This window comes from Temnothorax nylanderi, unplaced genomic scaffold (genome assembly GCF_030848795.1).
Source record: "Temnothorax nylanderi isolate EJ_2023f unplaced genomic scaffold, tnyl_v1.0 TNYL_tig0512_pilon, whole genome shotgun sequence".
In the NCBI taxonomy this organism is placed as follows: Eukaryota; Metazoa; Arthropoda; class Insecta; order Hymenoptera; family Formicidae; genus Temnothorax; species Temnothorax nylanderi.
The window spans coordinates 22,270-49,590 of record NW_027249574.1 but is presented as its reverse complement, the minus strand read 5'-3'; the positions used below and the strand labels follow the sequence as shown (position 1 = coordinate 49,590).

The 27,321-nt window shown below is 42.8% G+C and overlaps 1 protein-coding gene and 1 long non-coding RNA gene across 2 annotated transcripts; both read right to left on the bottom strand.

Moving 5' to 3' along the window:
- Nucleotides 1-3,361: 3,361 nt before the first annotated feature.
- LOC139783534 (uncharacterized) lies at nt 3,362-26,980 on the bottom strand. The gene is made up of 3 exons (XR_011721309.1): nt 26,847-26,980; nt 26,566-26,726; nt 3,362-3,505 (listed from the first exon to the last, which is right to left on the bottom strand). It is a non-coding gene; the product is annotated as an uncharacterized lncRNA (long non-coding RNA).
- On the bottom strand, nt 6,810-11,707 carry LOC139783535 (uncharacterized). The gene has a single exon (XM_071722707.1). It carries the CDS (start codon nt 11,512-11,514, stop codon nt 9,508-9,510), a length of 2,007 nt encoding a protein of 668 aa, XP_071578808.1. The 5' UTR covers nt 11,515-11,707; the 3' UTR covers nt 6,810-9,507.
- Nucleotides 26,981-27,321: the final 341 nt, after the last annotated feature.

The following is a 27,321-nucleotide window of genomic DNA, read 5'->3' as shown; positions in this document are numbered from 1 at the left end:
TTAAGTACTAAAATTGATAGTTGCGTGGTTAGAACAGGTTTTACTAACCGTTCCTGTTTCTTATCGATTTCGCCATTAACTCGGCTAATTGTTCTTCCACAGATTTTGGAATTTCCGCCTCGACATAACGTATCATCTACTATCTATAATATACGATGCTATATTTTTATTATCCATTTGTCAATTCAATTAGAAAAAAAATTCAAATTCTTTATTTGAAGCACTTGTGAGTTTTACAGAAATGTCTCTCGTTATGTCTTGTATCTTTATCATTATGATATCGTTCAAAATTGCTACTCTTAGAAAATGTATGGATAAGCTTGATAGGACTTGCTATTTTATCTACGAATATGCAATTAACAGATCCAAACAGTTAAGTGACAAGTATATCGACAAAGGTAAAGTCTTATTTGCTTGAATCAACATGCTACACGTATGTATATCACGTAAGTATGACAACAGAATAGAGATTATTGGAAACGATCGGAAAAGAATATAAAAGATAAATCGCGGATTTATTTATGAATATTCTATATTAAACATAATTAAAATAAAGAAAACTGCACTTTGTAATTTTTAATAATATATTATAAAATCTAATATGTATATATGTATATATGTTTGAACTATCATAAAACAGTCATTTCATATAACTATTAGCAAGATTTTGAATTTATGTTTACCATTTATTGGTTCATCAAATATACTTACATATAGAAATATTGTTAAAAATATGTACCACATTGTAAGCTTCTGTCGACCATTTACCTGCAAAGGAGTAACATCAAAGTATAATTACATAGCTAAATAATATCAAACGGCCAATTTCGAGCTAATACCAGATGTTAGAAAAAAATATTTAATACATTCAATAATCAAATACATTCAATAATTTAATACATTCGATTCTACATTTCCAAAAGCTTATGGTCTTCCAAAGATTCACAAAAAGAACGTTCCTTTTAGAATAATAGTCTCTTCTGTTAACACGGCTCTGTATAATCTTGCAGCTTTTCTGCAAGAAATTTTAGCTGATAGTTTACCAAAACCTAAGAGCCACGTCAACAACAGTTTTGAATTATGTACTGACCTATCGAAAATAAAAGTGCAGAAGTCGGAGATTCTGATCTCACTGGACGCGGTATCATTATTTACGAATGTTCCATCTGAGTTGGTCGTGGAGGGTTTAAAAAAGAGATGGAAGTTTATAAAAACAAAAACAAGGTTATCTCGTGCTGAATTTATTACGGCAGTCAAATTTGTACTGGCTTCCACCTTTTTCACGTTTAACGGTGTCACCTATAAGCAGACATTTGGATCTCCAATGGGCTCCCCTTTATCCCCGACAGTGGCTGACATTGTTATGGAGGATTTGGAGGAAAGAGTTTTGGGCGCATTGGACATCCATCTATCGTTTTACAAGCGCTATGTGGATGATATTATTATGAAGATTCCTAAGGATAACGTTCAGGATGTTCTGGATCACTTTAACAGTTATCATGATAGACTTAAATTTACAATAGAGTACGAAAATAATGGCCGTCTTAGCTTTCTGGACTTGATGTTGATTGTAAGGGGAGACACGATTACAACAGATTGGTTCCACAAAGAAACTTTTTCTGGTAGGCTATTGTCCTTCCTTTCGAATCATCCTATTCAACACAAAATAGGAACAATCTACAGCCTAGTGGACAGATCAATCAGGTTATCACATCCCAGCTTTTATAATAAAAATTTAAATTTTGTCATCAATGTATTGCTTGGAAATGGATATCCCATCGATCTAATATTCTTGCATATTAATAAAAGACTGAGGAAACTTCAGTCCATAAAGAATAATAATACGGGTAATGATTCCGAATGTGCACAGCAAACAAAAAGTTTTATTGTTATGCCGTATTTAAAACATACTTCGGAAATCATCGCCTCAGCAATCGATAAATCTGAAAATTCTGTGGGATACCGCACTCTTAACAATCTTGGTAGCATCATTAAGGTCCATAAGGATAAGAACGCCCATTTTTCCAAGAATGACGTAATTTACAAAATCTGTTGTAAAAATTGTGATGCCTCTTACGTCGGTCAGACTAAGAGGCAATTACAAACCAGATTAAAAGAACATAAAAGCAATATAAGATTAGACGAGTCCAAACATTCTGTTGTATCAGAACATACCACAAAATTCAATCATTCATTTGACTGGGAAAATGCACGCATCTTAGAAATTGAGCATAATTACAAAAAGAGATTAACCGCAGAAATGATACATATTAAAGAACAAACTAATGGTATAAATTTAAATAAGGACACGGAACTACTGAACGATGCCTATTTTGATATTTTGAATCGGTTGTCTTAAACGTTCTGTTAATAACAATGATCATTGGTTATTGTGCCCTTGCGATGCGGGTATTGTCTCAGTCGTCTGTTATCCTTCGCGACGAACACACGCTTTGTGAGACGATGGAAGGAATTCACCCTAGTTCCTTGTTTCATCGACCGCTTATGTGAGTCCGTTTTTAAGGCTAAACTCGTTTTTAATCAAATTTTCGTTTTGGTCCTATGTAAGTTCTAACTTTGATATAATTGCCACTAAGATGGTCTGGCGATAAAGGATCTCACATCTATACGGGTTTCATGGACGCATAAGTGTCATGCAGCGAAGGAAACGACCGATTCTGCGTGTAGATTGACGATTAATTGACAACATACTTCTGACTTCAATATGACTAATTGTCCAATTACTTGGGTGAGACCGGATTAATGTAAATTGTGGCGTTGGATCGAATTGATTCGTTTTGTTCGTAGAATAATGCGATATATTATAATGCGTTTTTCTTTATATTTTTTTTATTGTTCTGAAGAAGGCCAAGTAAGGCACGAAACGTAAACAAGTCTGTATACGATTATTGAATGTATTAAATATTTTTTTCTAACATCTGGTATTAGCTCGAAATTGGCCGTTTGATATTATTTAGCTATTGCTTGTCGAGCGAAACTTTTGTTAATTATAATTACATATCCAAAGATAAATAATTTTGAGTAGAGATGTATATATCTAAAATCTACTTACACGTAGGAGTTGATAATAATCTCGTTGATTGGAATGTGGCTTGGATCAGTCAACTCGCGAAACTGTAATATAATAAAAATCGATTAGAATTTTCGGAAACATCACTTCATACGATTCTTTCACACGATGACGGTTAATGTTAATTTCCGATTACCTTATTATTATGTTTCGCGTGTTCTATACTTGTCGTCATGACGAAACATCTGACCGAGACATTGCGCTTTTTGGCTACCTGTATCTCTTTCTCGAAGCTGGATCGGGATTGGTATTGTCTATAACTATACTTTTTCTTTGATTCAAGTATTGTTGGACTGCGGCAATGCACTTCTGCCAGCTGCCTAAAGTGTCTCTGTTGACGTATCCGTATTCCTTCAGATAATTCTTTGCAAAATGCGATTTTCCGGAGTCTGGACTGCCGACCATAAGTACCACCTGTTAATGGATATCTATAAGCACGAGGAAAGAGCGGGCCTCTGTTCACATTTGAGGTTCACGATGATATTCGTGTTATGCACGATGCTTCTGTCGAAATCGAAGAATTACATGCCGGAAAAGTTTTAGTTAGGTATTTATCATTAAAAGAATACTTTGTATAATTCTCTTTTATGTTATTTTTTTATTTTTTCTTATTAGATCATGGTACCAGAGGAACAAACACATTTTTCCAGAGAGTAGATGGGAACCTTTTGATCCAACAAAAAGTTACGACAAGTATACAGTGTCGGATAAAAATAGGAAGAAAGATAAAATCTGACAAACTTAGATTCAACGAATTGTCCAATTTCGTTTAAAGGATTCAGATTCAAAGGACTGTAAATATTAATAACCAGATAAATAACTTTGTTTCATCGTACAATTGATTCATTATACAACAGATTGTAATATATATATATATATATATTGTTACGTCCAACCCCTGGATTAGGATAAGAAAAACTGGGAAGCGAAGGAAAGGCTAACCAGAGGGATAGGGGTAAGGGAGGACGCAACCAGATACTCACAAATGTCGCTCGCAGGTACGCTCTGAGGCGCGTGGCGCGAGCGGAACGCACTTTTCACTGGCTCAGGAAGGGTCGACGTCCGTAGGGACGGTAGGACGCCTTCCTAGAGCGGTGCGATCGTCGGTCCTGTTTTAAGTCAGGAAATTTAATCCCTTTAACTTAGGATCGGACCCTGTGCGATCTCGAGAGGTGGGGGATGAGTAATGGGTGAATCTTAAGTTACAAATAAAATGAGGTGGGAACTCACAGTTAACATAAAAAAAACATTTATTCTAAATATAATTTGAACAAACTATCGATATTACAGTTTAGTAAGGCATAGGCAACTTAAACGGAGAATTGAAATATTTTAAAGTGAAAGTGTTTGTGTAAGGTGTATTCATCGCGGGTGTTACACTAGTGCGGAGGTGATCGGGCAGGATTTTTGAAGGGGAAACCTATTCAATGCACATCCTGCCCGCTATTATTACAATTAATCGTAGAATAGAGTTTACATGAATTTAATTAAATATGTGTGCGGTGTGTAGGTGTATTTGAGTCTAAATTTAAGATATAAAGAGATGATCGGAGGGTGAAGACGGAGAGACAGGATTTAACAAATAATTATAAGCTATGCGTCGGGGAAAGCTGATTATACGTGTAAGTTAAGACAAGGAAGATAAAAGATTTTGTGGTATACCTCTAGTCAAGAGTAACCACCTCAGGACGGGTCAGTTCCTCGAGATCAAGAGTCGAAGCGGTCGAGGAGGTCGGAGACGGACTTCGGGAAGAGGAGGGGGAATCGGGAGGTTCGAGCAAGGTGGCGGGATCGCGGTTGACGGGGACCACGCGGAATGGGGCCACCCGACAAACAGGGCGAGAAAGTGCGGGGAAAGGCCGTGAAGGTAGAATAATAGGGCGAGGTGGTACGACGGGGCGACTCTGCTGAGAGGAACAGGGTTGCTCCGAGAAGGTTGGTGGAGGCGGTGGACTGGCGACACGCGAAGGACCGGGTTTAGCTTGTTCGTTTTCTAATCTCCTTCGCTCTTGCTGCTTCCGACGATCACGCTCGTGTTTTACGGCCCTTCGAGATTTCTTAAGGGGGGGACCGCGGGATTCCACTACAAGTTAATAGCTTGTTAATTGTCAAAAACCGTCAATCGCGGCAAGTCGACTCGATTTTGGAGGATTGGAATTAAAGAGAGAGAGAGTCTGCTGAGGCTCCCAGCAGTAAATAGAAAAGAGATTACTCCGAGCCCGCCGATAAATCAGCTAACTCAGAAGTAAAATAGGAATAAAGATTACTCCGAGCCCGCCGATAAATCAGCTAACTCAGGAGTAATATAGAAAAAGAAATTACTCCGAGCCCGCCGATAAATCAGCTAACTCAGAAGTAAAATAGGAATAAAGATTACTCCGAGCCCGCCGATAAATCAGCTAACTCAGAAGTAATATAATAGAGATTACTCCGAGCCCGCCGATAAATCAGCTAACTCAGAAGTAATATAATAGAGATTACTCCGAGCCCGCCGATAAATCAGCTAACTCAGAAGTAATATAGAAAAGGTGATTGGAGGATTAGAGGGATTACTGTTTAACCGAGAGAACTTCCGGACACACGAAAAAATGGGGATAAATAAATGAAGTGTATATACGACTTACTACTTGATGCTGGTTGGATTGGGAGTAGAAATAGCCGGAACCGATGATCCTCGGGCTCTCAGCGAACACTCGTAATTTCAACGCGCACAACTCAACTTGGAAGTCTGCCTGTAGGGTTCGGAGAGACCGAAGTTCAGGAGGTGAAGATGAAGAAAAATAAATGATACTGAGTGCTCCAATGTCGGGGTTTATATAGGAAAGTTAAAGGGATGGAAGGGATGAATTTCGTGTGGGATGTGTCTGATTTTCGTTTAGGGAACTTCTGGTTGGCGGAATGTTTCTAATTATTGTTTAAGGGATTTCTTATTGGGTGGGATGGTCTTCACCCAAGAGCTGGGTTCTTAAGTTTTCGCCTATCCTAGAAAGCTAGAGACGGTTGTCGATTTTTCCGGGTGTTCATTGGTGAGTCCCCTCGTAAGGCCCCCACTGTCTTGCTGGGGGTGCAACTTATCGTTTCCTCCAGTGACTCATCTGTTTTTCGACTATCGCCGATTTCTCTTTTATTAGGGTCCCTTATTTATCTCGCGACCCTGCTCGAATTACCGACAGACGACGCATATGCCTCCAATCTCAAGTGCAGTTTTATTGCAGTTTTATTGCTAAGTGCAAACAGAAACTTCCGCCACGTGCTCTTACAAGATTTCCAAAAGCACGTTTTAGATCTCGTTTCTGTTTGTCGGAACATTGCGCGGGAAATCTGAGCTAGTCGCACGATACAGTACAGATCCCCATCAACCCCTGTCTGGAATTAAGGCCCCTTTTACGCGTCGTGTCGCCGGGTTTATAGTTATGGGCCCGATAAGGTTGCTGAGAATCTGATCACCATACGCCCCGTCTGTCACCAATTCGTAATCTGGAGGGTTGGTTTCATTTGATCATAAAAAAAGGAATGTGAGGAGATCTAAACTCACTCCCCGATCGACAACCGTACGTGCTCGGTTTGTGTATCCTAATCTTAAGGGCCACTCTTAGCCGCACAAGAATTCCCGCGAAAAAGGGAAATCGTGGAGTCTGCAGGACGTAACACCTCCCGCCTTAGACAAATGTTGGGGTGTATAATACAACATTTGCAGACTAATTGATTGAGAGACGATTTCCGTTTTTCGCGAGCTTTTTGGTTTCTGTTTAGAGAAGGAGGAAAGAAAAGGCGACATCCATAAAATTCGTCCTTTATTCTTTCGTCCTTCTGGTTTATGCTGTTGCCCGTATGTGTATGTATTAGATTGTTAGATCAAAGATTTTAGAATGGTAATGCACATTCAAACGCAAGAGGAATATTTTAATGTATACATATATATATTTTTCTACTTATTTTGATAATATCTTAACGTTATTCGCAACGCGCAAGATTTCGGTTTATGTGAGGCTGTCTTTCCTTTCTTTAATGGGGCAATAATTCTGCCATTATTAACTAGAGCGGGTTGTCCACGTGGCTGTCATTCGTCCCGAGGCGTCTTTTTTTTTTTGTGGCAGTTTTTCAACTGACCCGTGCGGCAGCCCAAAACTCCTTGTTTTTTGTATGCTTTTCCAGCTTGCCTACAACCTTTAATGTATTTGTGGCATATCGCCGGTTTAACACTTGCCATTAGCTGGATTGCTATGTACTCGTCTGCGGGCGTGGTATCCTTACGGATTAGGTCGCTGAGGATGACAAGGGCTAGCTGAATTTGTTCAGCAGCCGTTTTGCATAGCAATGGTGGCAGGTTATGATAAGATAAATGAGATTCCCAAACGGAATAACTCATCGGGGTGCCATTGATAATTGACACAAAATATATATATATATATATATTTTTTTTTAATTCGCGAGTTTTTTTTTCTTTTCTCGCATTAGATAATTCATGGAAGGGAATATGCTGGGACCTCGTACTTATTTGACAATCAGGTGGCTATTTTTATGCTACTTGTATTTATATTTTATTAGTGTACCCCTTTTTCTTTCTGTTGTTATTAATTTAGGAAGGAAAGCATCCTCACGCTATTTTTCGAAACTACCTACGCAATTATATTTATTTAAAATCTTAAGAAGAAGGGAACATAGTGAAGCTTAATCTAGATTATAAATGGCAAGGAAAATAAAAGATTAATTCGTATATGTCGAAATTAGGCGCAAAACTTGTTTATCGTCTAAGATACAATTATGAGTACATAAGGTTATTATAAAATAAAATTTTATTACAAATTATAGGGTTGGAATTATGAAATAAGAATTATAAAAGTAAACGTCAACACATGGTAATAAAAGAAAAGAAAGGAGAGAAAAAAAAACTATTACGACTTGTGGAATTAAGATTAAGCTAGGGTTCGTATTTGTGTGCATCCCTTGGTTTTTAGAAAGAGGAAAGAAATAGGCGACCTCCAAAACCCCTTCCTTAATTCCTTCGTCTTTCTTTTACAGTAAATATATATTATATATATATATATATATATATATTTTTTTTTTTGCTATCGACGCATGTAATTATACTCATCTAGAATTTAAGAAATAAAGCTTAATTTATATAGATTATAAAGGTAAGAAAAGAGAAAAAAAAAATTTAATGATTGATACATATATTTCGCAAACAGGCTATTATAAGCGTAAAATATAAACTTATTACAGATCATAGGTTTAGACTTAGATAGGAATTAAAAAGTGAATGTAAAACATATGGCAAGGAAAGGATAAAATAAAACTTATTATGATTTACGGAATTAAAACTGTAATTAAAGTTAAAATTATTCGCTAGAGCGAGCGTAAAACCAATAATAAAGAAATAATTATAAAAGGAAAGAGAAAAGAAAAAAGGAAAAATAAAACGCAAAATTTATAATAAGGAGAGAACGTAAAATTAAGGGCCTAAAATTATTCGCTAGAGCGAGCGCAAAATTAATAATAAAGAAATAATTACGGCTTAGAAAAGGTAAACACCAAGAGAAAAGAAAAGGTTACAATAGACTCGCTCTAGCTTGCTCGTTGGGATTTTTTTTTGTTTTGTTTTTATAAATAAATGTAGGGGATAATCCCAGGGATGGCCACCACCTCTTCGAATTCGCTGTGCTGGGCACATCCCATTTGCACGAGCAATTGCGCCAGTTCTGGCGTCTCGTCTTCGTGCTCGGGCTTCGCTCGGAAGTCGATGATGGCGGCCTCGTCCTTGACCGGCAGCCGGATCTTGATCCATCCCTCTCTTTTTTCGACTAGGTGTTTCGTTAAGGCGATGGACCTACGGGACCATCGCAGCCTTCCTTCGAGTGGTCGGAGGTGGGCTAGTCCACAGGGGATGGCCTGCCACTCTAGCTCGCGAAAGCGATCCTCGAGGGTGTAAATCTCGAACATGGGCCGCTGGACAGCGCGGCCCCAATCTCTGAGGGCAACCGTAACCCGGTTCCCTTTTTCAACTCGGAGCACGAGGCCCCTCTGCCACCGTCTTCCCTCACGAACAGCGACCTCCGTTTCGGGCACAATTTCGTCTGGCGGGAGATGGAGGAACTCACTCCTACGCATCATTCTCCGTGTTAGGTCCTCGACAAGCTCGTCGAGGTCCTCACGCGAATTCTCCAGATGGACCCATAGGAAGGTGGGGGAGTCCACCCGGATGACCTTCGCCTTGAGCGGGTCGCGGGTCAACAAGCTAGTGTTGATGCATTTGATTTCCATGGCTTCGGCTACAAGAATTCGTTGTTAGATTATCTGCATGTCGCAGCATGCGATTATAGGGGCAGGGCGTTAATGATAGATAATGAGGTGTCATGCAATTCGTCCCTTTTCCCTTTGTGCCCCCCCTTTTTTTTATTTTTTTTATTTTTTTTTTACCCTTTGAGTTTGAAAGTATAGGTACTCTCTTTCAAAGGTAGGGAAGGATAGGCGTGTTCCGATTTTCCGTTTGTTGACCCGACAGGCTGGACATTTGCCTGCCATTCAAGATCATGGAGTGGTGCGCTAGCTGACGCTCCTTGTTCCGGATCGTCTTTCGGAGCATTGGCATTTTTAGTTTTAGGCCTTGCCTGTCCCAGATGTAATAAAAGGTGAGTTAACGAGTCCCATATTGCTCCTATTAGATATATCGACCACCCATATACTGTATGAAGAGCATATCCATGCACAAGTGTATCTAATATTAATTTAATGGCTCTTATAAAAAGATATATTCCAAGCAGGCCAGCGCTAATATTGCCAAAGATTAAAAATTTGCTCCAGAAATTTTCCCAGGCTGAGAGTGCAATTTTTTCGATTGAAGCCTCGTCGATTAGGTTGGCGAACGATCCTCCACTCAGCACGGTTGATTCTCCCATTACTCCTCTTGCTACGGTGTTAAGGACAGCGGGTCTCTCAGCGGGAAACATTATGTGATCCTTTAGATCTTCCAGATCCTTTTGTGTGTATATGCCGCTGGTAGCGAGTGCTCCAGGGCTAGTGTACTTCCAGGTAGTTTTGGTCATGGGTTTTATGACCGTAGGTGCTAGTGTTTCTATTGGCCTTGGCGTAATTTTATACCAAGAGTCTCCCAAAAGATACATAGGAGGTGCGAAAGAATTACAATTAATTTGTGTTCCTTGCCGTAGTAGTACGTGCGTTTGAGGCGTTAGGAAGGAGGTCTTGTTATTAAACATTACTGGGAGTTGCTCGTAGCATTCTTGGGTGTGGACTAATTTTACCTCGACTGGAACGCATTTTATTATGTGGATTACTTCGCCTGCTAGAAGGGCCATATATCCAGGTCCCTTCATAAAATGATAGGCGAAGATGTCGGGAGATTGTGTAGCTATTGCGTTTTGCAACATTTTTAACTCAAGGTTACATTGTTGTAGTAAGATGTTCCTGTACAGTTGATTAATCTGGTTACGGATGTGCTTTTCTACATAAACGAATTTCGAATTCATATAAGTAAAAAGGTCGAGATTTTCTACACGGCCGGTTCGTTTAGCGATGTCCGTTTCAGGTGAGGTTTCCCAAATTACTAATTTTGGGTGTTCAGTTCGAATGAGCGAATATCCACACGTTAAGTCTTTCCCGGTGCTGGTTAAAGCAAAGACTGTATCGTCGGCATTCACAGTATAAGCGGTTTGAGAGTGCTCGTTTACGTTATCGATTACCTTTTCCGCGTAACCTCTATATAAGGTGCTATATGAAGTGAATTTACAGGAGTCATTAGGTATGGGCTCCCAAAAGGTATTTCCTCCTTCTATGTCGGTGCATCTGGCGGTACTAAAATCACAGGCCACTCCTGATCTAAGTTGTATACGGTTAGTGCTTAGTTTAACGTTAGCAAAGTAATCTTGCAGGGTGATTGTGACAGTTGCCTGTACGAAAACATTTGTCCACGTTCCGTAAAGGTCTGAATAGGATCCTCCAGAACATTTTCCGTCGGCGTCCACAACGCCAGTTAGGATCGCCGGGCGACTGGTGGTCTGGTTAGATTTTAGTGCTACTATGTATGTTCCTTTAAATTCGAGAGTTCCATAATAATGCATTCGTATGCAGGCCTCCCTGGTCACTTCGTGTATATATGCATATTTTCCATTTAGAACGTCCGAATTATGAGAAAACATTCCACATTTCCGGATCGTACGATCGATTTCTACCTTGCATTGTATCACTTTTACAGATTCGAATTCGTTGAGCTGCAATAATTGTATGAAGACTTGGCTAGAATTGACCTTTGGTAGTGGAATATCGCATTCTTCAACGTTTATTAATGATAAGGTTGTTAAATTGGTAGTTGGGGAAGTACAATCATATCCTATTATTCCGTAAGTTTGGCGTATCCATATGGTTATTATTAATATTGCGGTTATTCCTTTAATCCGGGGATCCATCTGAAATTTATTGAGTTGTCTTTATAGTATATTGTATCTGTTTATTTATTTATTTGGTTTGATATAAAAAATTCGCAATCGGTTGGGGTGTACAACTCGGCTATTTTTCTTGATTCTGATTTTCACGTTGTTTTTATTCAGTATTTCTTAGATTTCATGAGGTCCAGTATATTGATCTCCAAATTTTCCTGGCTTAGGCCCTTTTAGCAGAAACACGTGGTCTCCAGGTTTAAAGGTTCGAGGATTAATTTTTTTGTCGTAGTGTCTCTTGGATTTGAATTTAGCTTCGACGACGTTTTCACGAGCGTTCGTTTGTATAGTGTGAAGTTGCGTGACGAGACTTATTAAATATTCGTTGTAATTTCCTAATTTGTCTTCTGGAGCCAGAGGTTCGTTCCATGGAATTCTTGCTATTTTACCGAAAACTAATTCGTACGGGGTGTGTTTTGTTGCTTCGTATGCTGTATGCTGGTGTTATAATTAAACATTGCAAGACTAATCCATCTATCCCACTGCTTTTGCTCATTTGCATATTGTTTAAGATATTCTTCTAATGCATGATGTGATCTTTCTAACGATCCGTTTGATTGAGGGTGAAAGGCAGTTGTACGAAATTTGCGAATTCTGAATATTTTAGCAATCTTTTTCATTAAATCGCTAATAAAATTTCTTCCTTGGTCGGTTAATATTGCTTTAGGTGCCCCTAATACACAAATAAATCTGTCCACGAAGGCTTCCGCTATTGTTTCGGAAGTTTGATCTGGTAGGGGTACTCCCATGCAAAATTTAGTTAATTGATCTTGTAAGGTTAAAATATATTCGTTGCCTCTTTCGGTTTTGGACAGGGGTCCTACGATATCCATCGCTACTTTATCGAAAGAAGATCCTGGTGTGTCAGTAATTATCATAGGTTGTTTAGTCTTTACTCGCACTAATTTTTTCAATTGACATTGTAAGCATTGCTGTATATATTGTTGAACGTCGGCTTTTAAATTTTTCCAATAATATTTATGCTTAATTCTATGATATGTCTTTGTAACGCCTCGGTGTCCTCCGGTAGGCGAACAGTGCATTTCACCGATTATAATAGAACGGAGATCTCTAGGAGGGTATTTAATCAATCCATTACATATGATTAATTTGGTTGTTGAGTTAGTAAAATTTAATTGTAAAACAGATTTTATATTATTCCATGGTACATTGTTAACAATATCTGTTTTTGCGATGCTGAGTGTTTCTAATTTTAGTCTGTCGGCTACGTCTTGTAAGTTTTTTATAACTGTGGTAATCTGCGTTAAGGTCATTGTTGGGCCTTCCCGTTGTCCTTCACTGATGGGTAGTGCTATGTGGTAGTATTTTTTATACTTTACAGCCTTTGCTTCACCTAGGGTAAGCGGGCTTAAACGTGGGATCTCGTTTCGTTCGAATAGCTTTTGTGATCCAGAATCTAATGGTTTCCCATTAGTGTCGACAAAGTATGCCACATTGTCTTTACGTAAAAATAGTAAATCACGAGTTTCTATTATATTGCCTTTGAGTATTTGATTATCAATAATGGTAGGTTTTATCCGTGGGTTTTTATTTTCATTAGCAGGGACGTCAGATTCGCTAGATTCGTCTTCCTTATCGTCTATTTCATTATATGGGCCACTTTCTTTGTCTGGCGGGTCGTTTCTATCTTCTATCTCCTCAATTTCATTTCCCTGATCCTGTGATCTTTCTTGCTGATTATGCATATTTTTCGCTGTCTGGCTTCGAGTTTGTATTCTATTATAATTAGGAGGGTCGTGGACTAATGCTTTTTCTACAATTTCCGATTTCGGTAGCTCACGCAGTTCTTCCTGCGTAAAAGGTATAGAATCTTTGTTTCTATCAGGTGGGTTATCGTTAGGTGGTAAATCTTCCATTTTTTCGTCATCTGAAAGGTATAGATCGAAATCCTCGTCCTCCTCCTCATCAGATTCTTCTAACATTTTAGCAATTGTTTCTGCATCTCTGGGATCATTCGGATTTAAAAGTTTTTTATGATTAATTATGTTGCAGTCTGCTTCTTCGAAATTTACCGGATTTCTTGACAAAGCGTCGGCGTTAACATTAGTTTTTCCTGCCTTGTATTCTACATCATAATCATATTCTGCTAATTTCAATCTCCAGCGGAGAATTCTCATGTTTGCATCTTGGGCATTTTTAAACCAAAGTAAAGGCTTATGATCTGTGACTAATGTAAATTTTCGCCCGTATAGATATGGTCGGAAATGTTTGACGCAATATATTATCGCTAAAGCTTCCTTTTCATAAGTGTCGTATTTTAATTCGTTGTCGGTTAAAGTTCGCGACGCGTATGCTATTGGCCGATCTTTGTTTATTTCTCCTTGCGATAATATGCCCCCTACGGCAGTTCCGGAAGCGTCGGTAGTTAAAATGAAAGGTTTCGAAAAGTCAGGATATTGCAAGACGGTTCTTCGCATAATTTCTGTTTCAACATTTCGAAAGATTCTTCTTGAACAGATGTCCAGTTAAAAGGCGTATCGTTTTTTAATAAATTTGTTAAAGGTTTAGCTAATTTGGAAAAATTTGGTATAAATCTTCTGTAATATCCTGCTAATCCAAGAAATTGTTTAATATTTTTCGGTGTTTTTGGCCTAGGGAATTGTCTTACGGCTTCCACTTTTTTTGGATCGGGTTTAATTCCATCGCTACTTATTATGTGTCCTAAGTATGTTACCTCGGTTTTTAAAAATTCGCATTTATCGGGCTGTAATTTTAGATTAGCTTGGCGAAGTCGTTCCATTACTAAATTGTACCTTCTTTCGTGTTCTTCTAATGTAGGAGCGGAAATAATAATATCATCCATATAGATAAATACACCTTCTATCCCTGTTAATATTAGATCCATTAGTCGTTGGAAGGTAGCGGGAGCATTCTTTAACCCAAAAGGCATTTTTTCGAATTCATAATGACCATTAGGAGTCGTAAATGCGGTTTTATGGCTATCTGTGGGATCCATTTTTATTTGGTGAAACCCAGAGGCGAGATCACATACGGTAAAATATTTTGAATTGCCTAACTGGTAAATTGTCGATAATTTTGACAATGTTCGGTAATGGGTAGGCATCGCCCATGGTTTTTTCATTCACGCCTCGGAAATCTAATACTACTCTCCAACGTTTGTTTCCTTTTGAGTCTTCCTTTTTCGGCACTATCCAAATAGGCGTATTGTATGGTGACTGAGAAGGTTTTATGATCCCTGCCTCGAGCAGTTCCTTTACCTGTTTATTTATTTCCTCCTTGTGGACTTGTGGAAATCTATATTGTCGAGTATTTATTGGTCGATCATCCGTTGTTGGTATTTGATGTCGCAATACATGAGTGGCTGTTAATTTTTCTCCGGGAAGGTGGAATCGATCTTGACTATTACTTATAAGTTTCATAACACTTTTCTTTTCTTCATTATTTAAGTGTTCTAGTCGTAGCAATTTCGTAATCTCCGTAAGCCTATCTTTCTTAAGTTCTCCGGATGATACAAAACATTCGCGTGAAATAACATCATTAATTGGTGCTTCTGTTGTTAGGTGATGTTGTTTTGATTTACGTTTGAATCTGAAATTTTCCATTATTTCATGGAATCGAGCATGTGCGCATGCCAAAGTTTTTGAAGACGGTTTACTTTTCCTGTTAATTTCATAAATTTTCTCCATATTGGGATTATATGATTTTACTCTTCTCATGAGTTCTCCAATAGTAACATGAGAGGTATTATTTTTATTAACATCTGCACTTTTTATGGGTATTCCAACCCTTGGAAATATTATTTTTTTCTCTGGATTTAAGAAGCTCTCTATTTTTGGCTCTCTTAAACAAAATTCTGTCGTATTACGTAGTGAGGTTTGGTTACTTCCCTCCTCGCAATCGACGGGAGTAGAATATTCTAGAGGAGCCTGGAAACTTGCCTCTGCAATTCTAGGATTGTTTAAATCTTCCGGAGAGGTTTGGTAACTTCCCCCTCCAGAGATTTTGGAATTATTTAACTTTTCAGGAGAGGTTTGGTAACTTCCCCCTCCAGGATTTTTAGATTTATTTAATAATTCAGGAGGGGTTTGGTTACTTCCCCCTCCAGGATTCTTGGAATCGTTTAATAATTCATGAGGGATTTGGTTACTTCCTCCTCCAAGGATTTGGATTCTAGCATTTCGGGAAAGATTTGGAAACCTTCCTCCTGAATATCTAGATTAAGAGTTTTATCTGATTTCATACCTTCTCTCATAATTTTATTTCCATTTATAATCCCGTCTTCATTATTCGAACTTGCATAATTATTTTTATTTTCATTATTGATGTCATCTTTTGTTTCTTCTTCATTTGTTCCGTCAATTATTTTACAATGAACTTGATTATCCACTAAGTGTCGAGGATTAATTTGCGTAATCGCAATTTCTTCTCGGTTATTATGCGTCTCCAAATTTGACTCAGGATTGTCAAATAATTCGTTTAATGGTTTAAGACGCAGGGTTGGTACTTGAACTTCCACTTCTTTGTCCAAAGTACTTATAACTTTTAAATATGCCTTTCCGGAATTGTTTTCTACTATGGTATCTCCTAGATAAATCCCGTGGGTTATTTTTAATTTTGGTAGATATCCTATTTTTATTTCTGGATTTTCCACTCTTATATAAAATAGAGATTCTGACCGCGGAAAAGCTGTAATAGTTTCCGGTGAGAGGAAAGGTATACTAATTCCTGATACGTTTAAGTGTCCCGTCGCGTAGTCTATGTTTGAGGAAGTTTGCTGAAAAAAGTCGTTGCCTAATAGACCGGCTTGTGGAATCGGCAAATCATCTGACACTACGTTAAAAGTTACTGGCTTTTCAAAAAGTGGTAAAATAACCTCTCCGAGGGTATAAACGGGGTATTCATTTATACCGCTTAATTGCAAAAGTTTATTGTGATTGACTGTATTGTTATTTGATAAAAATTTTTCTTTAATTAAATTCGGGCCGGAACCGGTATCCAGCATAAGGGTAACGTGTGAAATTGGTTTACCGAAATCTATCTGAATAGTCGGCACGCGACGGTGTTTATCGAGATTTACGGTTACGGGTCGTATCTCTATTGATTTTTTGTCTATTGAGTTTTCTGAGATGTTGATGGGTGTGAGATCCGTTCGGACCCCTGCTGCACACCCGACTTCGAGGGGCCACTGGAGTTTCCCTGATTAATAATTGCTTGCCTGCGATTATTGCTCGCAATGCGTAATTCGCAATTTTCGAGGAGATGCCCTTCTCCCTTGCAATAACGACAGAACAATGAATTTTTGACTGTTGCATTCGACTCTGTTTTAGTTCGGCAATTTCTCGCAATGTGCCCGAGATTATTGCAAAGACAAACGATTTTTGGTTTGCTTTCTGTATTAAGTTGTTCATTCTGTTTCTTCCAGCAATTATTAGCTGAATGCCCTGGTTTATCACACCATTGACAAATTACGGTCGGTTTACTCTGATTGTTAATAGTATTTATTCTACAAGATTTAGCATTGTGACCGGATTTTGAACACAATTGACAAGTGACATGACTTTCTTGAATTACATTGACGGATCGTCGGGCCTGAGGGTCGCGGAGGCGACATTTGTCGGCGCTATGCCCGCGTTTTTTACATATCTGACATATGAGAATTTCGGTTCCAAGATCAATTTTATTATGAGGTTGCGGCGAAGGCTGAGTTAATTTCCTACAGTTAGAGGCTGAATGTCCTTCTTTATAACAGATCTGGCAGGTTTCCCGCAAACGATTAGTGTTCGATGTTTTGCCTGCAAGATTACCTTGACCCTGTCGTAAATCTGTCATTTCGTACAGCTCTTTTTCTATTCTCAATGCGTCGGCCACAGTGGCTTGGACATCCAAATTTCTTGTCACTCTTTGTTCAATTTCCGGTTTCAACCCTCTAATGAAACATTTACACATGTCCCTTTCTAACGAGGCTTTAATATTTTGACCGGGAGCGGCAGCATGTCCTGAATTTTTATGTGCTTCTAGTATCTGTTTTCCCAACAATTTGACCCGATTCGCGTAAGTTACTACATCTTCCTCTATTTTTTGATAGATGCAACCTAACTCTCCTTGTAATTGATAAATATTTTTAGCAGCGCCATAGACTTGTTCTAAATATTTTGTTAACGAGGCTACCGTATCGAAATCTTGATCTTGTATGGTACGACGAGCTTCGCCTATAATTCGGGTTCTGATTATTTTAGTGAATTGAGATTCTGCCTCAACGGGCAGCATAGCCTTCGCTTCCTCGCATCCCTCGATAAAATATGTTAACGGAATATTTTTTCCGTCAAAGAAGGGAACGGCCTCTACCGCGTATTTCAATGTGGCGAAAGGGTTAGCGTGGGCCATTGTTTCTGCGATGGTTATAAAAGAGTTATACTGATCTTGTCGTGCAGGAAGTAATTTTTTATTCGAGGGATCGTCGGAAACGTGACACTGATCTTGCAGTGCAGGTGGTAATTTTTTATTCGAGGGATCGTCGGAAACGTGACACTGATCTTGCGGTGCAGGTAGTATTGTTTTATCCCAGGAATCGTCAGAAACGCAAAGGGTGAAATCGGACGCGTCGGTTATATTTGATTTGCCCTCCGCAGTCTCGCCAACGTTTGGGGTGAAAAGTTGTCTAGGTGCGGATTTAATGTTAGGAAAGGGAGTGGAAGTATATGGTGTAGAGCTAAGTTTAATTTTGCCTTGATTCTCTAGGGCTTGCTTATAAAGATCTTCAACTTCAGCTTTATCTGATTTAGACCTCGTACTCATCACCACTCTCGAAAAAATCACACAAAAATCCCGGACGAGCCCCCAATTTTTAAGTTCTGTTACGTCCAACCCCTGGATTAGGATAAGAAAAACTGGGAAGCGAAGAAAAGGCTAACCAGAGGGATAGAGGTAAGGGAGGACGCAACCAGATACTCACAAATGTCGCTTGCAGGTACGCTCTGAGGCGCGTGGCGCGAGCGGAACGCACTTTTCACTGGCTCAGGAAGGGTCGACGTCCGTAGGGACGGTAGGACGCCCTCCTAGAGCGGTGCGATCGTCGGTCTTGTTTTAAGTCAGGAAATTTAATCCCTTTAACTTAGGATCGGACCCTGTGCGATCTCGAGAGGTGGGGGATGAGTAATGGGTGAATCTTAAGTTACAAATAAAATGAGGTGGGAACTCACAGTTAACATAAAAAAAACATTTATTCTAAATATAATTTGAACAAACTATCGATATTACAGTTTAGTAAGGCATAGGCAACTTAAACGGAGAATTGAAATATTTTAAAGTGAAAGTGTTTGTGTAAGGTGTATTCATCGCGGGTGTTACACTAGTGCGGAGGTGATCGGGCAGGATTTTTGAAGGGGAAACCTATTCAATGCACATCCTGCCCGCTATTATTACAATTAATCGTAGAATAGAGTTTACATGAATTTAATTAAATATGTGTGCGGTGTGTAGGTGTATTTGAGTCTAAATTTAAGATATAAAGAGATGATCGGAGGGTGAAGACGGAGAGACAGGATTTAACAAATAATTATAAGCTATGCGTCGGGGAAAGCTGATTATACGTGTAAGTTAAGACAAGGAAGATAAAAGATTTTGTGGTATACCTCTAGTCAAGAGTAACCACCTCAGGACGGGTCAGTTCCTCGAGATCAAGAGTCGAAGCGGTCGAGGAGGTCGGAGACGGACTTCGGAAAGAGGAGGGGGAATCGGGAGGTTCGAGCAAGGTGGCGGGATCGCGGTTGACGGGGACCACGCGGAATGGGGCCACCCGACAAACAGGGCGAGAAAGTGCGGGGAAAGGCCGTGAAGGTAGAATAATAGGGCGAGGTGGTACGACGGGGCGACTCTGCTGAGAGGAACAGGGTTGCTCCGAGAAGGTTGGTGGAGGCGGTGGACTGGCGACACGCGAAGGACCGGGTTTAGCTTGTTCGTTTTCTAATCTCCTTCGCTCTTGCTGCTTCCGACGATCACGCTCGTGTTTTACGGCCCTTCGAGATTTCTTAAGGGGGGGACCGCGGGATTCCACTACAAGTTAATAGCTTGTTAATTGTCAAAAACCGTCAATCGCGGCAAGTCGACTCGATTTTGGAGGATTGGAATTAAAGAGAGAGAGAGAGTCTGCTGAGGCTCCCAGCAGTAAATGGAAAAGAGATTACTCCGAGCCCGCCGATAAATCAGCTAACTCAGGAGTAATATAGAAAAAGAAATTACTCCGAGCCCGCCGATAAATCAGCTAACTCAGAAGTAAAATAGGAATAAAGATTACTCCGAGCCCGCCGATAAATCAGCTAACTCAGGAGTAATATAGAAAAAGAAATTACTCCGAGCCCGCCGATAAATCAGCTAACTCAGAAGTAAAATAGGAATAAAGATTACTCCGAGCCCGCCGATAAATCAGCTAACTCAGAAGTAATATAATAGAGATTACTCCGAGCCCGCCGATAAATCAGCTAACTCAGAAGTAATATAATAGAGATTACTCCGAGCCCGCCGATAAATCAGCTAACTCAGAAGTAATATAGAAAAGGTGATTGGAGGATTAGAGGGATTACTGTTTAACCGAGAGAACTTCCGGACACACGAAAAAATGGGGATAAATAAATGAAGTGTATATACGACTTACTACTTGATGCTGGTTGGATTGGGAGTAGAAATAGCCGGAACCGATGATCCTCGGGCTCTCAGCGAACACTCGTAATTTCAACGCGCACAACTCAACTTGGAAGTCTGCCTGTAGGGTTCGGAGAGACCGAAGTTCAGGAGGTGAAGATGAAGAAAAATAAATGATACTGAGTGCTCCAATGTCGGGGTTTATATAGGAAAGTTAAAGGGATGGAAGGGATGAATTTCGTGTGGGATGTGTCTGATTTTCGTTTAGGGAACTTCTGGTTGGCGGAATGTTTCTAATTATTGTTTAAGGGATTTCTTATTGGGTGGGATGGTCTTCACCCAAGAGCTGGGTTCTTAAGTTTTCGCCTATCCTAGAAAGCTAGAGACGGTTGTCGATTTTTCCGGGTGTTCATTGGTGAGTCCCCTCGTAAGGCCCCCACTGTCTTGCTGGGGGTGCAACTTATCGTTTCCTCCAGTGACTCATCTGTTTTTCGACTATCGCCGATTTCTCTTTTATTAGGGTCCCTTATTTATCTCGCGACCCTGCTCGAATTACCGACAGACGACGCATATGCCTCCAATCTCAAGTGCAGTTTTATTGCAGTTTTATTGCTAAGTGCAAACAGAAACTTCCGCCACGTGCTCTTACAAGATTTCCAAAAGCACGTTTTAGATCTCGTTTCTGTTTGTCGGAACATTGCGCGGGAAATCTGAGCTAGTCGCACGATACAGTACAGATCCCCATCAACCCCTGTCTGGAATTAAGGCCCCTTTTACGCGTCGTGTCGCCGGGTTTATAGTTATGGGCCCGATAAGGTTGCTGAGAATCTGATCACCATACGCCCCGTCTGTCACCAATTCGTAATCTGGAGGGTTGGTTTCATTTGATCATAAAAAAAGGAATGTGAGGAGATCTAAACTCACTCCCCGATCGACAACCGTCCGTGCTCGGTTTGTGTATCCTAATTTTAAGGGCCACTCTTAGCCGCACAAGAATTCCCGCGAAAAAGGGAAATCGTGGAGTCTGCAGGACGTAACAATATATATAATATAAAAAATACAATGTAGCTATATATATATGTAGCTACATTGTATTTTTAAGGACTGTGATTTTAATTCATTTAGTTATGTGATAATATTTAATTCATTTACTCGATTATGTAGCTCTACTAAATTACAGTCCTTTGAATCTGTTCGATACAGCGGAGTCGCAATAGGATCGGGCAGGCATTTAAGTCAGTGAGACAGGTTTAGGTAACAATTAACAATATATTCTGTGATTTCTATGAGTACATTATGTTTGCATTCTCTCAGGCGGCGCCTTGAAGGCGCCTGATCAAAAAATACACGTGCTTAGTGCACTGTTCGAATTTAAGTCTCTGGACGGCTTTATTCACACGGGAGGGCTTGGAGGGCTCTTCGTTGTTGTTGAGGTCCAGCTTCGACCCCGGTGTGACGGGCGGCTTATCGGTTGGCTGCTCCGGAGGCTCGATAGGTGACCACGGAGCCAGTAAAGCCCGCCTGCACACTGTCTGGCAGGCCGTGGTACGAGTTTCTCGCACTCGAATTAAATGGAGGGCCGGCGGTCGCGAGATGCGGCAATCTCGCTTGGCGAGTGTGTATCCGGCAGGCCTGGTGCGGCGCACCTCGGGGAGCTCAATTGGAATTAGCTTCCACGGAAGTAGCGTCTGGCCCGTGGAGGGCTCTGGCCTTTTCTTGTGCCGCTCCTGCGCCACTGGCTGGCCTATCTCTGATCTCTCTCCGGGCCCGGGCCTCTTCTCACGCCGCTCCTGCGGCGCTGGCTGGCTGAGGAGGGGCTTCCTCCGTCGTTGGCTACGCGTCCTCGTCCTGCACCGTCTCTTCTTGGTGGTGGGGGTGGAGCCGGTTGGCGCCTCCACTGGTATAGCACCGGGCCCTGAGGGGGCGTCCGGTTCGGCAGGAGCCGTGGGCTCCACCGTGATAGTGATGGGTGCAATAAAGCGGAGGATAAGTCGCTCGACGCTTGATTGCGGTTAAGCGGAGGAGAGGATGTCTCACTCGACGCAAATTGATTTGACTTGATCCACTCAACGCTTCCTCGACACCACACGTGGAGGACAGCGAAAGGATTCGAAATCGAATGACGGTCCTTGCGCGGCCCGCCTTATGAAGCCGCGTGGCCGTACTTTAAGTACGAGTAAATGCGGGTGAGCCGGCGACGCGCCGCGGCGGGTCGCGGCAGCTGATAAGCGCGGGGTGGCCGGGCGCGCATTCGTCAGGCGCGCGAGGCTAAGGTTCGGCGTTCCGAACATACCGCCCGCCTCGTCTGGTCCTAGGACGATGTTCCTTGGTTCTGGTCGCCCGTCCGTGGAAGCGGGATGATTTTGGCTACTGGTCGGGTGAGGGTCGTGGTGGCCGTTCGTGCTGTCACAATCCGCACCTGCCCGTCTTCGTCTCGATGCACCTCGGTGATTCGGGCCAGGGGCCTGGTGGAGTCGCCTCGCTGCGGATGCTGCTTCCATCGGGTGAGGTGACTCGTGGGATGATGGAGGCGGCGAGGATGCCGCCCGCCATCGCACACATGTCGCATCTCGATTGGTGTGTGGTTGCGCGAGGGCTCGTCCTAGTGGAGTCCCGTGCCTTTGGCGCACTGTCGCTTGGGTAAGTTGTATGCTCCCCTGCGACGTCTTCTTGGAGAATGTGGAGTGCTCTTCTTGCAAGTCTGGGTTGGCCTTGCCTCGGCACTTGAACTTGTGCGAGGCTCGATGGTCCATGCCTCTGTACCTTGAGAGGTCGGGAGGAGTTGTTTGTGGAGGCAGTCGGCTCGCGTTCCGCCCGCCGTGGCGCACGTGTGTGCGACGGGGCATGTCCTTGCGCGTGAACTCTTCCATAGTCAGTGGTGGAGGAGGATGCTCAGGTTTTTTCAGCTTCAAGGTCTTGTGAGTGACCGCCGGAAGCTTCTCGTCGGTCGGGCCGTGACGCGCCGTCGCGGCGGGATTCCGCTCGGCGCCGCCCGCCAAGCCAGACACTAGCCAGCCCAGCGTCGTGTTCTGGGCTATTGGAGTCCCCGGGCCCCCTTTTCGTAATCCTTCCTCGATGATGGAGGCGTATACGTCTGCGCCTAGTAGTAGTTCGACCGCTCCTGCGGATTGAGGGTCCGAGTCAGCGAGAGGGAGTCCTTCCAAATGGGGCCATTTCGGGATGGCGGCTCCGTCGTGGGTGGCGTGAGCCGCTAGTCGCGGGACCACGAGCGCCGACACAACGATAGTAGCGTTGGTTATCCGTGACTTGATCGTCAGGCGGACACGTCCGCGGGCTGTTCCCGCCCGTTCTCCGCCGACCCCGAGGATGTTGGTGGCAGCGGGGGAGCACGAGAGTCGCAATCGGTGAGTGAGGGCCTCCGTCACGAGGGATACCTCAGAGCCCGGATCCACGAGGGCGCGCACCGCCATCCGGTCGTCGTGCGAACTCCGGATGTCGACCTTGGCGGTGGCCAACAATACCTTGTGGTGGGTGTCGGCTAGGCGGACGTGGAGCGAGGTAGCAGTTGCGACAGCGTTGGTCGCGGTTACGGAGCACGCGTCGTGCATTGTGCTGTGGTGCCGCTCTTGGCAGGCAGCGCAGTTTCGGTTGGAAGCGCACTTGTCCAGTGCATGCCTCCCGTAGCAGTTGAGGCACAGGGCGTTTTGTTCCGCAAATTCCTTTTTCTGGACCGGTGATTTGCGGCGGAACTCCTCGCAGTAGAGGATGTAATGTTCCCCTCGGCAAAGCGCACATTTGTCGGCATCCTTGGGCTTCTGGCCCGCCGCGTGAGACCGCACAGAGCGGGGCAGCGTGCTCTGTGAGTCCCCTTTCGAAGCGGGGGTTGGCTCGCCCCTGTCGGGATGAAGCGCCTCCAAAGTGCGCACTCGACGCTCCAAAAAGCCTTTCAGCGCGTCGAGCGATGGTGGATCCGTGGTTCCACTAACAGCAGTTTCCCACTCGCGCCGCGAGTGGGTGTCGAGCAACTCGACGATGAGATGGACGAACAGGTCACTGCAGCTCGTGACCGGACGTCCGATGCATTCCAGGGAGCCCATAGCATGTAGCATCCCATGGAATACCTTCCGCAAGTCGTTCACTGATTCCCCCTTCATCTTCGGCAGTGAAGTGAAGGCAGTGAAGCAAGAGCGCACAAGCAATCGTGTGTTTGCGTAGTGCTCCTTGAGTATTTCCCACGCCCGAGGGTAGCTCTCGGCCGTGGTTGGCAAGTTGCGGAGGAGCAGGCTTGCTTCCCCCTTTAGGCATGTTTTAAGATAATGGAGTCGTTCCACATTTTCCAACGACGAGTCCTTATCCACCATGGAGTGGAACAAGTCCCTGAATGCCGGCCAATCTTCGTAAGCGCCGGAGAACTGCGGGAGCTGAATGCGCGGCAGCGTTTTGCGCATCGTGCCCTCCGCAGGCTTGGTGGCCGCGGGTCCCGCTTGCTCCGCAGCCGCGCGGTGGAGGCCGGCCATCATGTCGAGGAATGCCGCCTTCTGAACGAGATACCTGTCTTCCGTCAGCGAGTAGAAATCCGAGGTAACGTATTCGTGGTTGGCTAGCAACTTCCGATGTGTGCTCATGAGAGTCTCGTGATTCCTATCAAACTTTGTCCAATTTGCTTCCAATGTCGATAGTCGAGCCTCCACGATTCCAGCGGTTATCTTGGCCGCCCCCGCCTTCCTCATGTTTTCGTGGGCACGTGAGATGCGGCCCTGGATGTCGTGCTGACTCAGTAAGAGATTTTCTGCGTCCATGCTCATCCTGTCTCCGTTTCTATTTCTCGCTCCGGGATTCTATTGCGACTGTCGAACAGTGGATACGAAATCCGTGACTGCAAATGCCAGATACTCAGTATCCGGCTCGAAGGACCAAAATGTTCGATACAGCGGAGTCGCAATAGGATCGGGCAGGCATTTGATTCAGTGAGACAGGTTTAGGTAACAATTAACAATATATTCTGTGATTTCTATGAGTACATCATGTTTGCATTCTCTCAGGCGGCGCCTTGAAGGCGCCTGATCAAAAAATACACGTGCTTAGTGCACTGTTCGAATTTAAGTCTCTGGACGGCTTTATTCACACGGGAGGGCTTGGAGGGCTCTTCGTTGTTGTTGAGGTCCAGCTTCGACCCCGGTGTGACGGGCGGCTTATCGGTTGGCTGCTCCGGAGGCTCGATAGGTGACCACGGAGCCAGTAAAGCCCGCCTGCACACTGTCTGGCAGGCCGTGGTACGAGTTTCTCGCACTCGAATTAAATGGAGGGCCGGCGGTAGCGAGATGCGGCAATCTCGCTTGGCGAGTGTGTATCCGGCAGGCCTGGTGCGGCGCACCTCAGGGAGCTCAATTGGAATTAGCTTCCACGGAAGTAGCGTCTGGCCCGTGGAGGGCTCTGGCCTTTTCTTGTGCCGCTCCTGCGCCACTGGCTGGCCTATCTCTGATCTCTCTCCGGGCCCGGGCCTCTTCTCACGCCGCTCCTGCGGCGCTGGCTGGCTGAGGAGGGGCTTCCTCCGTCGTTGGCTACGCGTCCTCGTCCTGCACCGTCTCTTCTTGGTGGTGGGGGTGGAGCCGGTTGGCGCCTCCACTGGTATAGCACCGGGCCCTGAGGGGGCGTCCGGTTCGGCAGGAGCCGTGGGCTCCACCGTGATAGTGATGGGTGCAATAAAGCGGAGGATAAGTCGCTCGACGCTTGATTGCGGTTAAGCGGAGGAGAGGATGTCTCACTCGACGCAAATTGATTTGACTTGATCCACTCAACGCTTCCTCGACACCACACGTGGAGGACAGCGAAAGGATTCGAAATCGAATGACGGTCCTTGCGCGGCCCGCCTTATGAAGCCGCGTGGCCGTACTTTAAGTACGAGTAAATGCGGGTGAGCCGGCGACGCGCCGCGGCGGGTCGCGGCAGCTGATAAGCGCGGGGTGGCCGGGCGCGCATTCGTCAGGCGCGCGAGGCTAAGGTTCGGCGTTCCGAACAGAATCTGAATCCTTTAAACGAAATTGGACAATTCGTTGAATCTAAGTTTATCAGATTTTATCTTTCTTCCTATTTTTATCCGACACTGTATACTTGTCATAACTTTTTGTTGGATCAAAAGGATCCCATCTACTCGCTGGAAAAATGTGTTTGTTCCTCTCGTACCATGATCTAATGAGAAATAACATAAAAGAGAATTATACAAAGTATTCTTTTAATGATAAATACCTAAGTAAAATTTTTCCGGCATGTGATTCCTCGGTTTCGACAGAAGCATCGTGCATAACACGAATATCATCGTGAACGTCAAATGTGAACAGAGGTTCGCTTTTTCCTCGTGCCTAATCGCAATATTACATACATTAAAATAACATGCTAACATTGTGATATTGCTTCATAAGTTTTATCATTTAGTATCTTTACCTTAGTTACAATAAAATCTTAAAACGTATAATGGTGCGGTAATATAAGAAAGATCCTTCTTTTGACATACATTAACTGATCTGCCATTACTGTTTTAAGCTCGCTGAATTCACGCCTCAGAACTTCTAAACATCTCTGAAGAAGCTGATAGATAGAATTACCTGTATGTGAAAATTTAATTTATGCAGATAGAACATTATATATCACGCCAATGTTACTCCAAAAGTGACACTGGAGTATTTTAATAACTTAAAAATTCTCTAAATCACTAAGACATTTACCTTTCTTCATTATAACACTCCGACGATGGCCAGATCCATCCTAATAACTGAATGTGATCTCAATTTCTTCTTCCTTCAATGCGTTCTGCTTTCTAGCCCATTCTTGCCTCAATTCTTCCTTAAGTTTATTTTCCTCCTCCTCCTCCATTTCCCTATCTGGCAAGAAACTTGTATTTACATCTGGATTTTTCTTAATCTTCTTAATCGCGGAGCCATCAGATTGCACATTTTCTGACTGCGGGGATTTTTCGGCAATGTCTTCGTCAGAAGACATCTCAGCTTAATCTTCGTCTTCGTCCAGATTAAAAGACAAAGCTTGAATCTGTCTCTTCTGTTTGTTCTTTTCTGTCTGCTTCGCCGCTAGCGTTCTTTCCTTTTCCTGCTCTTTTTCACGTTCCTTCTATCAAAGCATAAAACACTGGGCAAAAATCACATAACATTCAGAGCACTGGGCACAAATCACACATATATATAC

Excerpts from the sequence above, each read along its gene's own strand:
- LOC139783535 (XM_071722707.1), bottom strand. The coding sequence starts at position 11,514 with ATGGATCCCCGGATTAAAGGAATAACCGCAATATTAATAATAACCATA.